This window comes from Pterocles gutturalis, unplaced genomic scaffold, assembly GCF_000699245.1.
Source record: "Pterocles gutturalis isolate BGI_N339 unplaced genomic scaffold, ASM69924v1 scaffold44144, whole genome shotgun sequence".
NCBI classification, from domain to species: domain Eukaryota; kingdom Metazoa; phylum Chordata; class Aves; order Pterocliformes; family Pteroclidae; genus Pterocles; species Pterocles gutturalis.
The window spans coordinates 13142-28615 of NW_010132311.1; the positions used below are offsets into that span (position 1 = coordinate 13142).

Sequence of the window (15474 nt, forward strand, 5' to 3'; positions counted from 1 at the left end):
AGGTGGCACAGAAAGACTCCTCTGATATTCCAGTCCCAGCAGGCCACGCATTTTTCACCAGTTACTAGCTAGTCTCTTATAAATACCTGAGAGCCAGACGGATTTCCTGACTCATCATCACACTGAGAACAGAGCTCACCTTCTCAAAAGGGAAAAATAATAGAATTGTGTGCAAATTTCCCTTCACATCTCGGTATTCCTGTAATGCCCTTCCCTCAGGGCTCATTGCTCTAAAGACGATCATCCACTAATATGAACGCTACCACTGCTCCTCCACGTAGCTGGAACATTAACGACACCCAGGCTGTCCTCTCTGCTATGGGGAATAGAGGGACTTTTAGTAAGGAAACTCTACAGCTCAGAAAATGCCTCCCTTCAATCCCCTGCTGCTCCTCCGCTTGTTAAACCTCCTGTGCCTCCCCAGCCCTGACTCCAGCCACCACCTACATCTTCCTCTCCCCCTCAGCCCCTGACAGCAGCAAGCTCTAAACTCTAACCTCTCCTGCCCTTGCCTGTTGAGCCACCAGACCAGCAAGTTTGCCCACAGCTTATGTCTAATCTCTTGGCAGCAGCCAGAGATTGGAGTTTATGAACAGTAATAAAAATGTCATTTTAGCAGATCAGCTCCTGGAAGGACCCAGGGAATCCATCAAAGCTCTGTTTACTGAGTAAAGCGAACTCCTTTTCCCAATCGATGAGAATAAAAGATTGAGTTTTTTGCACCTTCTTCCCAATTTCACAATGCTACTCTCTCAGAGGCCTCTGAGCATCAAGAGACCCATGTTTTCCCAAAAAGAGAATGCTAAATTCCAAATACCCTGTCTCGGTGCCTCATCTGAAGGCTGTCCCTCCGAGGGCTTATAAACCAGCGCAAATGCTCTCAAAAACCCTATTCTGCACACTCTCGACACACGGGTGCTGAGGAGAGAAAGGATGAGGCAAAATGTTCAACTATTGGCTATAAAATGGGGAAACAGAAGAGAAAAGCATCCTTACCCTTTCTGTAACCTCAGAGGCACAAAGGGCCAGAGTCTCCTGAGCTCTACCTGTCCCCAGAGCTCCAAAACAGGGTACTTGTCACCATGCAACCCTTCGGACGAGACACCTCTGTTTCCCAAAAGGGGCTTCAACACTTCGTGAGATTCGTCCTTCAGGTAGCAGAGCCCAGCTGTCCCCCTCTTCTCACCCATCTCACTGCTCATCAGTCAATCAACTTTGAAGGGCAGCACCTTCCCTGAACCACTTGATTTGGGTTTGGAAAACACGGGACCAAGAGGCAGAAGGGGTGAGTGGGCAGGGAGCCACTTGCCTTTTGGAAGTGGGCTGCAGTCAAAATGCTGTTTATTAACATTGACTAGGTCAGAAAATGGGGAAAAAGAGAAAAAGAGAGAGAAACAAATGCACCTCTGGCACAGTTTCCAATTGATTGTCTGCCATGAAAGCAAAAGCCAGCTGCCGTGTTAATTATTCATGATGCCTGGCGCAGAGGGGAGGAAGAGGGGGCTTATGGAAGCCACTCAGCAGTGGAAAATTTGCATATGCAGATAGTGGAGTAGGAAAAAGAGGAGGAGTGCTCCCATACAAGATCAATGGGATGCACAACATTTCAGTGTTTCCTGATATATCTTCTGTACTTCTTGTCTGCAGCTAAAAAAAAGTTAGTGCTAAGGGCAGCAACAGGAGTGCGTGGGGTGCGTGCATGCACACAGAAATAAACCACTGAGGTTTTCTACGTGTGACCACAGCCATTCAGTTGCTCTCCCTGTCACAGTCCTTTCAGGTTAGAAGTTGGGGTATAAGGAATCCCAGCGGAGCAACAAGAAACTCATCCATGCAGAATTGAGGATTTGATTATATTAGTTACATGATTTGACACTGTCGACTTAGAAGTAATTACACCAGTCAAGTAGCACAACACACCTGAAAATGGGTGCAAGCAAGCTGTGTGTACAGCAAGCCTCTAACACTCACTGTTGGAGAAAAGTATTTCACTACCCTGGGGAAAAAAAAAATCAGCCTTGCAACTGTTGGAGTCAGGGGTGAGAATCAGTGCAGTGACATGCAGTGGCAGGGAGCTGACCAAAGAGCGAAACAGTAGGATTTCAAACCAACACAGCCATACATCAGTAAAAGCACGCAGAATAATTTGGGGTAAGGTCACTATAGCTCTAGTCATTCTGCTATGTCATCACCTAACGAGCTAGTACAACATTCAGAAAAAAACAGCACCTTTGAACCCCTGAACAACGATTTCTCATGATTCCAAACAATTTTAATGCTGAACTTAACTTCTATCTTGAGAACAGCCTTCTCTTATCCAGTTTCTATGACGACATTGTACAGCTCAAAAGCCAGTTTGTCCCCATTTCTCTTGCGTAAAGAGTTTGCATTTTGTGGACTTGTCTCAATATTGAACAACCCAACTCCAAGTACTTGTCAAGGATCTTTGGGGCCTGACTTCCCGCGTTCCCTTTACAGCAGCTATTCAGTTTTCCAGTGCACCCAGATCAACCTTACTGGGCAACACAACAGCACACAGAAGAGGGGTGCCTACACTGCACCACCTTTTTGGCTCCTCTCAGGAGACTGGCTTAGTGTTTATCTTCCTACCACATTCCTAGAAGGCTTTTCATCTTTCCCAAAAATCCACCTTCCTCTGGATTTTCCAAACTGAAAGAGAAGGGAAGAGTTTCTTGTACTGCTCACTGACAACTGCTGTGCATCCTGCTTGGCAAAGATGGGAGATCAAATCCCAGATTTGCACCTAGCTACAATTATTATGAAGTCCATCCCAGTTTTAGTTCTTCCTGCCTTTTTGAGTAGTTGCCCTCTCTCTCATTTTTCTCCCACCCCACACAACAACCTCCAGTTTAAGATCTTGTCTGTTAAGAGCTGGTCCCAAGACATCCTGTCTTACAGGCTTCAAATTCATTCCTGGTGTAAACTGAAAGCACCTAATGGGTATTGCACCAGGATGTGGTTCAACAGGTCGCCCACAACCCACCCAGCATAACACACGTAATCTCTTTGCTCACGCGATTGGGTCAGAGCCCTCAGATGTGAATCCTATTGAAAGCCAAGATTAAACCTCATTTGCACGTAATATGGGAATGCAAGAAATTAACATTTAATATCATCACAAAGCCTTCTGGGCCCATCTCAACCCCCTACAGAGCCCAATGGCCCCAAAATGTTTCTTCCAGGACTTTTCCCTAAAGCTTTCCCCCAGAAAAAAACCTTGGCAGCTTGTATGAGCCCTTCTGGAATAAACTGAAAAGAAGTGCACTGACCTTTCTTTGCCCACCAGACAGTCCCCTCGCTGGAGTGGACGTAATTTTCAAATTTTGTCTGCAAAACCGTGGCCCGCTCCCGGATTTCCTGAGGGTCCGTGCCACAGAATTTCTACAAGGGCGGTGGAAGGATTAGAGGAAAGAGAGAATTTGAGTCAGGAATAATGAAGCAGTTTACAATAGATTTAATAACAGTAAAATCACACAGTAACCACCCAGGGGCCAACAAAGGTAATCCTCTCAATATTACTACAGAAAAAAAAAAAAGATAAAGATGTTAAAGTCAAAGCAGCCAGTGAGCGCTATGCGGTGAGGAGAGCAAATCGGTTTTAATTTTGTGTTTCCTAACATCTATCATGTATCTTTTTTCTTTGCTTTTTTTTGTTTTTCTTTCAGATGCAACAGGCCAGACACCACCACTTTTTTCCACTGGAGTTATTTGGAACAACTCCCCCAGAGTCCACACTAACAGGTTTAGACTGACGGTGCAAGTTCCCCTGTGCGGTTCCCCAAAACACCCGGCCTGAGCTTGGCACTTGTGGGGCAGGAGGTCAACGTGCAGCCCCAAGCTCCAGAGAATGGACCAAATTCAGTACCTGTGAACAAAGCCAACTACATGAACGTGAAATTTTCTCCCTGTCAACAAGTCACACTTCACCATAACTGCCACCACGTGGTTCCTCTAGAATAAGAGAAGCCCCTTGCACCAAAGGCACAACAGAAGAAAGTTCCTTAGACCAAAAGGGCAATTTCTGCATGTGCTCAAGCTTTTCCAGGATCAAGCTGTAGGATGCAGTTCAGGAAATGGAAAGCAAACATTCCTGGGAGCAAGCTGTTACTGGGAGGAGAAAAGAGGCTGCCTCTCTGTCTGAAGTACCCAGGCAGAGAGAGGAAATGTGGACAAGAAAACAAGAGGAGTTTTGATGGGAAGTTGACAGCAAAGTGCGAAGCCAGGCATCCATGGATGTGAACCTCTCCCAGGAAAGGACAACAGTTCTCAAAAGCTACTCCGACTGAACCAGCATCCAAGTCTGAGTGCCAGATCCAAGGCAGCAAATTCATAGTGGTCAACCCCTCATCTGACAAAATAAACGTCCAGCTCCCATGACTCTGTGCTAGGCCTGTGCCAAGGCAACAATCCTGTTGCTCCTCCCCGGATTTGCATGCTAATGCTGCACAACCCTCCTTCCCTCGGCTGGGAGCATCACCTCTGCACTGCTGCCGGTCCAGGGGAACCGCATCACGCTGACACCACGAACCTCGGTGATCCTGGCAGCCAGGCAGCGCTGCTGGCACCCTACACAAAATGTTTTGCTGACCCCAATCTGCCACTCTACAGCCGAACCGCAAGTCTGCCCAGAGACAGACCCCGAATCCAGCCTAAATTCCCTGCGCAGTGCCCTCTTTTGAGCTTGGGATCCCACAGCTTCGATCCAGTGGGTTATTCTTCAATGGTTACGGGGACTAGAGTTCCTGCTCACCCTCTGCCTGGACTGTCCATCTGCATCGCCAGCAAAGACAAGAGTCAGTATTTTAAGGCTACATGAAGAGTCTCCCCAATTTCTGGTCCCTGCTATCTGTCTCCCGATGCATTTGGGACAGACTCACACCACAGCCTGTTTCACAGACGCTTTTTACTTTGACTTAACGTGCACCTACTAACCAGTTGAGACAGTCGCCTCTCAAAGGGTCCCTGCAAAGGTTTAATAAACCACAAGTGGAGCTGCCTCCCCGAAGCGGACACTCATCTTTGTGACTAACAAGTTTCCACTGACGTGAAACATAAAACTTTCTCCCCCCGCCTGCTCCTCCTAGCCCCCATCACTTTTCTTTTGTTAAGCCTCCTGGCAGCACAAAGTGTCACCTTCCCAGCGTTTTTTAATATGAATGTGAAATTAGTGAGGTTTGCCCTTTCCCCTGGCGGACAGAATCCTCTGTTATTAAAAAGTAAAGCACTTTAATAATGAAAACTTTTTCTCTTTTTCCTGTGTTTTAACTGTTTAAAATTAATGAGAAGGGCATAACGGTTGTCAAAGCGATATTGAAAGCCGGGTAGCCAGGACCGAATAAGCACGAAAATCCCTCCAGAGTGTTAAATAAACAGTGCTTCAGCCCCCTCTGAATCCCTCTGTTGGTTATTGTATACATTCTGTAACAGCACTCAGAATAGATCTGAGCACCGGGGAGGCAGAAAGGTTTCAGAATTCCAATAAAGGCCTCAAATTAAAGACAGCCTGGTGCGAATTCCAGGAGAAAATTAAAGAGACCTCAAGCTTAAGTGACAGGTGACTTGCTTCTGTGTCACAACTGTCAGGGGATTTAGTGATAATATGGCAATATATTACAAAGGACTTTTCTTATTCCCCCCTTTAGGTTTCAAAATGAGGCATCTCTTCTTCCTGGTGCTGGGGAAAAAAAAAAAAAAAAAGTAAGACAAAAATGAGGGATAAAAAACTAGGTGCATAATTTCCAAAGTGTGAGGTCAGTCCAAGAGAAAGAAATGAAAAAAAGCAAATGGCAGGAAACACAATGTAGTCAGAAAATAGCTTCTCCCCTCCTCCCATCTCCACCTTATCTTTTATCCCCTTCAGCCCCTTGAGACAGATCTCATTTTAAAATTGCCCCCTAACGGGCACAGAAAAAAATCTGTTTGATTCATCTAAAAAAACCCCAACGAACCCCAATAATAATAATCTAAATTTAAAGCTGACTCAGAGCCAAACTGTGAAAATAAAACCTGCACACCATGGGAGTGTCTGGACAGATCCAATAAAACGCTGCCACTGGAAGTGCACTGGAAGCCATCCTGTATGCTTTACTCCACAAGCAAGCTTTAATTCTGCTCGCATCTTGGTTCAAATGAGCAGGACAATTCATTTGAGACCTTACACATTTTATCAGGACCCAGAAGAGGAAAGCCTCCCCTAGAGGCTTGCTTGATCTACTCTCCACCTAGATGACTTTGTTACACCTGTTAAATAACAACCATTACTGCCGTTATGGAGAAATAGCGGGACAGGAGAACTTTGTCTGCCTTGCGTTTGCTCAGAGCAATGGCTTGTTCTGGCAGATCCCTAATCACTGCCTAACGACTGTGGTCAATAACAGTATCTATAAGCTAAAGGAAGAAACAGGCCTGGCTGCAATGGTATTTAACTGGTTCAAGACATCAGGGGGACTTCCCCAAATGCCAGCTACACCAGGAAAAGATACACTTATTTCTTTCAGAACAAAGAAACTTCTGATTATAAAGACTGCAGCTTTTAGGTTTGAGAGGTTGGGATAAATTCAGAAAACCTCTGATTTCATTAAGACAATATGTTAATGGTAGAAGGAATCAAAACACAATAAAACTAGACTGAGACAGAAAAGTTCTTTCTTAAAATAGTTATAAAAAAAAAAAGGAAGAGGAAAAAAATCAGCCAAAAACCCCAGCTGTAACATCTCCTGCTTCTATTATACTTCAAAACAAAATGAAGGATTTTGTTTTAATAACAACTTTTTACTAACCTCCGCACACCTTCTCTAGAACTCACCAAGTCCCCCTGCCCCCCTCCATAAAAGTTGAAAGATCAAATTTATTCTCTTTGTAGGCAGGTGAACATTCACACACCCAGACATAGCCACATATATATTTTATATACCTAAATATAAAATATACATTTTACAGGCACTTCAGCTTGCTCCCTGGCTGCACACAGAAGCCCAAAAAAATACATGTTCCAATGTGGTACTTATAATGGACTTCAGTTGAGGCAATGAGAACTGGAGAGCATTATAATGAGGTTCCTGTGTGCACGGCTATAATATATACATGACTCAATGCACGGAGAGCTGATAAGCAAAGCTAACACTCTCTTGAACAGCAACATCACAAGCAGATCAGGTTCAGCTCCTTATAACAAGTCCTCAACCACCCTCTGTCCTATGCAACGTCCCACTGCATTCCCAGTTTATTGCACCATCTCTACAACAATCTTACAGAATTTAATAGAGATTAACCCTCCCGAAAACTTGGAAACATGCCCCTGCAGCTCCTGACGAAGCATTGCAGACCACTCACAGAGCCTCTGATAGCAATTAAATACACAGCTAACAAACAGAATGAATCCTTGCTTGCATTTAATATATTTTTCAAGTAATTCCTGAAGAAGCCTATTTGATATTGACAGAACTACTGTAATTTCATCCCCATTAAATTATGTATTTTTTTCCATTAAGAGAAACTCCGTTTCTCAGTCCCAATCCTTTCAGATTCTGAGTCACATATAAATACAGAATAACCTATTTTTAAGTTTCTGCAGCAGATTCAGACCGCCCTACAGCCAGAATGGATACATCTCAGCTCCAGTGAAGTCAACAGCTAAATCCTATTCACTTTGATGGCAGAGGGAAGAGAGGAATTCAATCCCACCTTTGACTGCAAGTGAAAGGAACCAGCTCCTTCCATACACGTACCCACAGACAGCACCTGGCACGGCAGAGCATACCCAGGCAGCACCGCTGAGCGAAAACCAGAGTAATAGCTACTTTCAAATACTGTTTGGGGGTTTTTTCTTGTTTTTTGTGTTTTGTTTTGTTTTTTTTTTTGTTTTTTTTTTTGTTTTTTGTTTTTTTTTTTTTTTTTTAGAAAAGGGAGAAAGACAAAAGATTAGTATTTAGAACATTCTGTGCTGAGATGTGTAGAGTATTTTATAATTTGAAAGCATAGTAGAAATACCAATCTGATCAGCCCTGGTAGCTAAAAGGCTTGTTAGCTTTTTATTGCTATTCCAAAGACAAGCATACAAGGGCTTTGAGATGTTTAAGTGAGCATTGCCTGCCTATAAGCACATTCTGGAAAAAAGGAAATTATTTATGAAGAACTAGTTAAAATAATTTGTGCATTAACAAAAGCACAATTAAACTTTTACTTATTTGTTGAATGAGTTAAGAGGTCATATCCTAGGTGTGTTCCAGACATTTAAAATATAGGCATTACAGGGTGATTTCAGTGAAAAACTGTGCAGCGGTGGGAAAGAGCTTTAAATAGAGCTGTATCTCAGATGAGCCACAGATGTGGCTTTCTGTGAAATATAGGGCATGTAGGAAAGCTGAACATCTTTCAAAAGCGTGTTTACTAAGAACACCACAGCTCCTAACAGTCATCTGCAGGAAACAAGAAGGCTCATACGTGGTATAACAGAAAGAACGAGCAGGCAAAACAGCAACAAGATGGGAAAAAAAAAGAAAAAGAGCATGCTGCTTGATGCATTCTTGACTTCTATTCAAACTGAGGGTTCTTGGAGGATTTAATTTGCCAGAATGTAGAAATGCCTGAGACATCAATTGCAAATGACTGAATTCTGTGAATTAGCAACTTGAGGGCAGACCCAAAGCTTGCCGAAGTCAATGAAAAGATGCCTGTCAACACATTGAGCTTTGTTTTAGGCTCCAACTGAACACAGATAATAAAAAAACCTACGTAACACATCACCAAACACATTTTCCTCATTTCTTGTGAGAAGTTTTGTGTCACTTGTGATCTCCAACAGTATTTTTGTTCAGAAAAGCCAAGGAGAACAGAACCTTTGCGGGGAAAAAAACCCAAAGCTTTTGCGCCCAGAAACCTTTACTGTCTGTTACAAAAATATTTGCTGAAGAGTTAGAAGTGACTGCTTTTTGGGGACAACAGTTTACAGATTGCACAATTGTGGTATAAGGCAGTTCCAGAATTATTTGCAGTGCCTCACATCATGGATATAATAACCCTTGCATCGTAAAGATGGAAGCTAAGGGAGGAATACTTATGACATTTAATTCGTAAATCAAAATCGGAGCAATCCCAAATCAGCAGAATAACTCACCTTGTGTCCTGGTCTGTGCAACTTGAAGCGATCGTCTTTCATCAGGCTGGATAAAACCTTCTCCATCTTTATCTCTGAAACACTGAAGCAACATAAGACAAAAAATTACCATCTCTCCTACTTTTCAAATACAGCACGTAGTAAACCCCAGGCTGATAATAGCAAAAGATTGAGATTTACACACTCAACTTAAGAGTTTATCCCCGAAATACATGCGATCTTATCCCAGACACTCACTCAGCAACCCTAAAAGTATAACTACTGTAAAATCTCAACCCCAGCTGAACTGGTGTTTTCACTGGAAGAGAGACAATTTTACCCGCAACCTTGTCACTGTTACAAGTCACCACTACACACTCCAACTCTAACAGAGCATCAAAATAACTGAGGGCGGACTTTCAGTTCACTGTAAGTATCCTTGGCTCTCAACCAGAGTAACTGATTAAAGGAAAACTTTAGGCCTTTAATTATATTTCTGTTGTTTTAATAATTTTTCTGTCCTTGCATTGAGATGCACCAACACAACTGAAAACCATTTGGTCATGTTTTTCACTAAAAGAAACTCAAAACAGAGTTGAAGCCGCTCATAACATTAATGCTTCTTGTAGATTTGTACATTTTTATAACTATGAACAATAAGATCTGTAACCACCACTTTGAAACCAGAGGGTGTCAAACATTTTTATTGTCCATTGGATGCCATGGGCAGGGAGCAGGTGTCTGCATTCTGTTGCTTGTGCAAGTGTAAGAAATCGACTGAGAGACACACACAGGCTGGAAAGACGTGCTCCGCTTACTTTGCTACTTCTCCTACATCTTGTCTCCCCCAGTCGACCTACCAGATTCTCTGCAATCAGAGACATTGCTCAGCCCTCATTCAAAGGAACAAAGCACTTTGATGTTTACACACATTTTTTTCCACACATGTTAATGACCATGCTCCCATAACTAAAGAGCTAAAACTAAGGCTGTGTAGACACAGCTCCTTCCCCTCATAGTGACTCAAGTTCAGAGGGTAACAACAGGATCCCAAGGAACTTTTCCTATCAAGCCAACTCTCCCGCAGTTTCCTTCCCCCTGGCCACATCATCACCCTTTCCCACAAGATCTTACATCATTCCAACTTCTTGCTACATGGCTTGGGTCAAAGCTCAGAGACACACTTCCAATGGACACACTCACACTCCAATTCATTTATAGCTCCAAAAGCCACCTCTGACACCAAATAACAGTTTGATTTCCTTCCTCATTCTGAAGACTCACCTCCCCTCTCATTTCAAGTGGACAGCCAAAGCCCAGCCCATTAGGGACCCCACAGCATTTTTTTTTAAATACAGGAGACTCGGTCAGCTGTCCTAGCCAGGCTTCACACTGGGCATTTATTTTAATTCTGTCGACTCACATTCCTCCTGTAGATTCAACCAGACGATTTATTCTCCAAGTCCTGCTCGCAAGACACTGCTGGGTACTGTCACGGCCCAGATACTGGAAATGCTTACAAACCAGCTTCCTTTTAAAGGGAGTGGTCCTATCCTACTTAGAGTGCATTTACAGGAGACTAGGCATTCTTTGTCCTCTTTAACACTGTCTTGTGGGGCACACACACGCCAGGTGACAATACAGGAACAGCTGTGCAGCTCCAGGCCATTAATATTACAGCTGCATCCAAACTGGGTCCCATTTCCAAGGGGATTACTCAGATAATAAAAGCTGAAGTTTGTGGGCCCAGATTTTCAGCAATGGGCAAAGGTCATCTCTAGAAAAGAGATTATTTTCCTTTTTATACCAGAATAAATAATAAATACTGCACAGAAGCCAAGCAGTTCATTTGGGGTTACATCAGTATAAGGAAAAGAGAAATTCTGGGGGTCCAACAGCTCTCTGACTCTCGAATCTGAGATGGTCAGAAAGATGTACGCAGTTCCTGAAAGGATGCAATACTCTTTTCTTCAGTTTGTACAGAAAGAAATAATATAAGAACGATATCCCCTTTCTCTTTGCTCAAAGATCTCTAGACACCTGGTTAGGAGGAATGGATGAATCTTTGCCATACTGCGTAACACGGTCCTGTTCCCCAGTCCTTCCCAGTTAAAGCCACAAATACCTTTACGTTTGCTATTTGCTTTCTCATCCTCAGCCAGATCACCATCACAATGTAAGGAAAGGAGAAGAGATGGTCCAGAGAAATAGCCATCCAACCTGGAAGGCACAGGCCAGTGCGGCCATAAGATTTCCTATATGGGAGACAAGCCCCATGGCTGTGCAGCTGGGACTCCCCATGTAACAGATTCCTCCGCAGAGGATGCAGAGAGAAAAAGGCGGGGGAGTGATGGGGGAGAAAGGGAAATGGAGCATAAAAAGACAACTGAGGGCTTCCCTGTTTGTTTTTGAAAAGTATAACAGTAAATTAAAACATAAACGGCAACCACTTAAGCAAGAGAAAAAGTCTACCTCCCCATCCCCCCTAAAGGTTGCTTTGACGCCGCTATGAATGAAAACGTCAAACCTTTGACATTGATTTGTCTGAGATGTCACCCCCTCTCCGATCCTCCTCTCGCCTGGCGCGCTGCCAGCTCGCAGCCTAACAGATATGTGAACTTGGTTCACAGCGGGGAGCATCGTGTGAGGGGAGCAGGGGAGGGGGGGAAGCACAACCGTAGAGAAGGGAGAGAAATGACTCGTGCCTTCATGGTGATGCGTTTTCCTTTATAAATTAGTTAGGCCGCCGTTAGGAGATAAAGAAATTATCTGATAGCTGTCGAGGCAGGCGCTGCTAGATTGCAGTTGAAGGAACTAAAAGAGACATAAGGGAAAAAAAAAAGTGAACCTCACTGACTTTCTTCTGCTTCTTGCCTCCTCCCTTTGAAGGAAAATCTGTTAGTTACGCTTAGAGCTGAGATAGAACATTTTGGAGTCTAACCTTTAAAAAAAATAGAAAAAAGAAAGAGGGAAATACACACAAAACATGAGTAAGCACGTGTGTGTACGCACATACACATTCACAGTTAGGTGGAAGAACCGCAATTTCAAGACGCACAAAGACTGAAAAGTTGCAGAGAGAGGCATGCAGCTTTCTCGAGCCCCAACGGGAATCAGTGATCTCAGCAGAGCCAAAGTGAGATGGTTTTGGCAAAGGCTAACGCTGCTTTTCCACTGTGGAAGCCAAGGAGATGCTTCAGGTACCGGTGAAAATTAATTGCGAGCGATTTCCAATTTCAAAGGCAGTCATCCCTAATTCCGAAGTGGATTTTCATCCAGGAACAAAGCCACGTCTGCTCTCATTACTTCCGACTCTCAACATTTCTGGACTTACTCCCATGCATGCTGGGGTGGGTGGAGGGGCTTAAGAAAAAACTCTGGGTCAGATCCTCATCTACTGTAAATCAGCACAGCACTGCTCATTTACACCAGCCGAGGGCTGCGGAGACTCGTCTCATGCTTTGTCTTCTTAGAAATACATATTTTATGAAGTATTTACATTTCAATAAACCCAGCGGGAATTTCATTTAAAAAAGAAAAAACAAATTTAAAAAATTCCCAATGCACACTCATCTCCAACAAAACCCAAGAGATTTAAAAATTAAGCAAAGACTAAAAAAATGCAAACTCCATTAACTTGTGCAGTCCAAGTCAAAAGCCACAAAGACTTAGGATAAAGAAACAAAACCTATCAGTGCTTAAGAGGATCGGTGACAGTACAGCACATGCTGTCTTTCACCCTCGCACTGAATTAAATTGTCAGGATTATCACCATAATGCCCTGTTTATGAAGGGTAACGGCAATTTGTGCTGATGGCACTTGCTGCCTTTAGCTTCAAGCTGCCTTCCTGCATCTTCACTGTAATTCATCAGCTCTGTTCTCTCCCCCGTTGCCCCTTCTCACACCATGCGCTACTATGTAGGAAGAGTAGAGGACACATGACTGCAAACAGGCCGAATTGCCCACCCATGCCAATTAGACACCCGTTTTCTTCCAACTGAAGACAGGGGTCAAGGAAGGCAAATTACACTCCTTTTTTTGGCAAGTCCCATATCCGCAGGGCAGTACGTTTTATGAAGAACATAAAACAACCAAATATGAAATTACAATCCCCAGAGTTGTTTGGCTATATCGATTTGAGAAGTGGAGAAAAGAAAAAAAATTCACATAAGTCTCCCTCTGCTCATTCAGCCCAGTTGTCTACAGATTCCCAGAGAACAGTGGCTAGCTCAACAACAGGTCTCCTTAGCAGACATCATTACCAGCGTGAGTGACACTGCTCCTTAAACTTGTTAAAAACCATCAAAATTGCATAAAAGCATTAACATTTAAAATAAAAAAGGGAAATTTCCCTCTCCTTCCTCCAACACTTCCAAAATATTATAAAATAGAAAAAAAGAACTTTCCACTTGGAGTTAAAAATTCACAATTATGTGGGATTTCACCTTTAAATGTCAGTGCTGTTTGTTACATGAAAAAAAACCCTGTCAGCTTAGCCCTCCATGTCTTGCTGGTGTCTGCTTAATAGATAGTTACCTGGGATGATGGATGGCTCTTTGTTAGACCACTAAATGGCTCACAGCCTAGAATAAGCCTGTATTTACTGTCAACATTTGTTTGTTTCAAGGATGCAAACCCAAATTCAACTCCAAGCAGCTCCACCCGACATAAACACAAGGAATAAAAGAGAACTAATTTGTGCATGAGTTTACAGGGCTCCATCAACACTAGTACAACACTGAAGGGACTCCACTCAGCTGCTGCTCTGAAATGCCGGGAGACAGCAGTGCAGGGAGCACAGGGAGTCACATATATCCAGCCGACTGTTGAGGAGGCTCGAGACCCAACAGCACTCCTGACTAGCAATGCTGAGTGGCGAGTTGTGTTTTTTCTCCCCAAAAGGACCACTGCACAAGCAGAGCTGGACTAAAATCTCATCGTGTGTCGGCCATCGGGTAGGTGACAGCACATTTCCCAGCCTGGCTTGCTCTCCTTACCATCTACTCCCAAGTCCTAGCTAGAGCTGGTGCAAGAGAAGCTTTCTCAGCGAGCTTGGAAGCACACCCCACTTTTGCTCTGCAGAGTCCACCCCCCTTATTGCCTTCCAGGACCAGATTGGGCACTCACCACTCACAAAAGCCTCTACTATTCCTGTCACAAGCCACTTACACTGCACATCTTGGACAATTACCTGCCAGAGATGACCCATGGCTCCCTTGCTATTTCTTGCCGGATCTCTCCTGAAGAGCAAGCACAATCTCTGACAATATGGTGCTATGCAGGCAGATGGCCAGTTAGCATTTGACAGGCTCATTTGACTTGCGATCTCTGCATAGCCACGATTTGAACCCAGGGCCAGAGACTTAACAACAGAGTGCAAAGAATCTCTGACTACCGTCTCCTCTCTGCCCCTCACTGCACACACACACACACAATCTGTCAGGCTGATGATTTTCACACACTTTCCTTTTTCTCCTTTTGCTAGTCTGGGGCTGGTCCTGGATCACAAGAATTAATAAATTCTTATTAAAACCTGCACGAGACACAGTCCCGCTGAAAGTGCCACGGAAGGTTAATTAGCAAGGATGAGCTGAAACTTTTGTTCGCGTTTCTGACTCACTTAATCTTGTGAGAAGCCAGCAAGCTGACATATTCTGCCTCCGAAGGCGCCAGGACAAGCAGGCTGTTCCCGTGACAGCCAATGCGAGCCGTCCTCCCGATCCGGTGGATGTATTCCGCAGGTGAAGCCGGAGCGTTATACTTCAAAAAGGGAACATGAGAAGGGAAAGGAGGAATTAACAGAACACAGCGTGTTAATTATAAACGAGACACTCAGCCCGCTCATCTGAAACAAAAGGGATCAGAGCAGAACCCACATGCTGTACCTCCCTCAGAATTGGCCTGTTTATAAAGAGCCCATCGGGCTCATCCCTGTAACCATCACTCAGCCCCCTCAGCCACAGCAGTTTTTTGACATGTGAATGTGACACATCGGCCAACTTTCAGATAATAGGACAGTTTCCCCATCTCAGTGTCTCTCTTTGCCTTTTACATTTTATTTCTATACAGGCACATCAGGAATCTGTTTGCTTCCCTTAAAAAAAAAAAAAAAAAACAAAACAAAAAATAGTCTCACAAAAACCACAAACAAACAACCCCCAGGACTGCCCATACCATAGCGGGAAGCTGCCCGCTCTGCATTCGGGAGAAAAGACATAAAGTAAAAGATGACAGATTCAAATCTGAAGATGGGCTAAATTGCTTTGTTTTGATTAAAGCAAATCATAGCTGGTCACTGGTTAGAAGAAATCTAAGAGAGACGGGGGAGTGCTTTCAGCCGGATACGATACCGGCAGGG

General features: G+C 43.8%; 1 protein-coding gene across 1 annotated transcript in view; it reads right to left on the bottom strand.

The window, feature by feature from the left end:
- Nucleotides 1-15474, bottom strand: part of DDX31 (DEAD (Asp-Glu-Ala-Asp) box polypeptide 31) — a gene marked incomplete at its 5' end in the record, with an annotated part of 42596 nt that overhangs the window by 8734 nt on the left and 18388 nt on the right. Inside the window, 3 exons of the mRNA XM_010080857.1 lie at nucleotides 3291-3402; nucleotides 9137-9218; nucleotides 14737-14876. Of these exons, the coding sequence (XP_010079159.1) occupies nucleotides 3291-3402; nucleotides 9137-9218; nucleotides 14737-14876 (334 nt within the window). The remainder of the gene's footprint in view (nucleotides 1-3290; nucleotides 3403-9136; nucleotides 9219-14736; nucleotides 14877-15474) is intronic.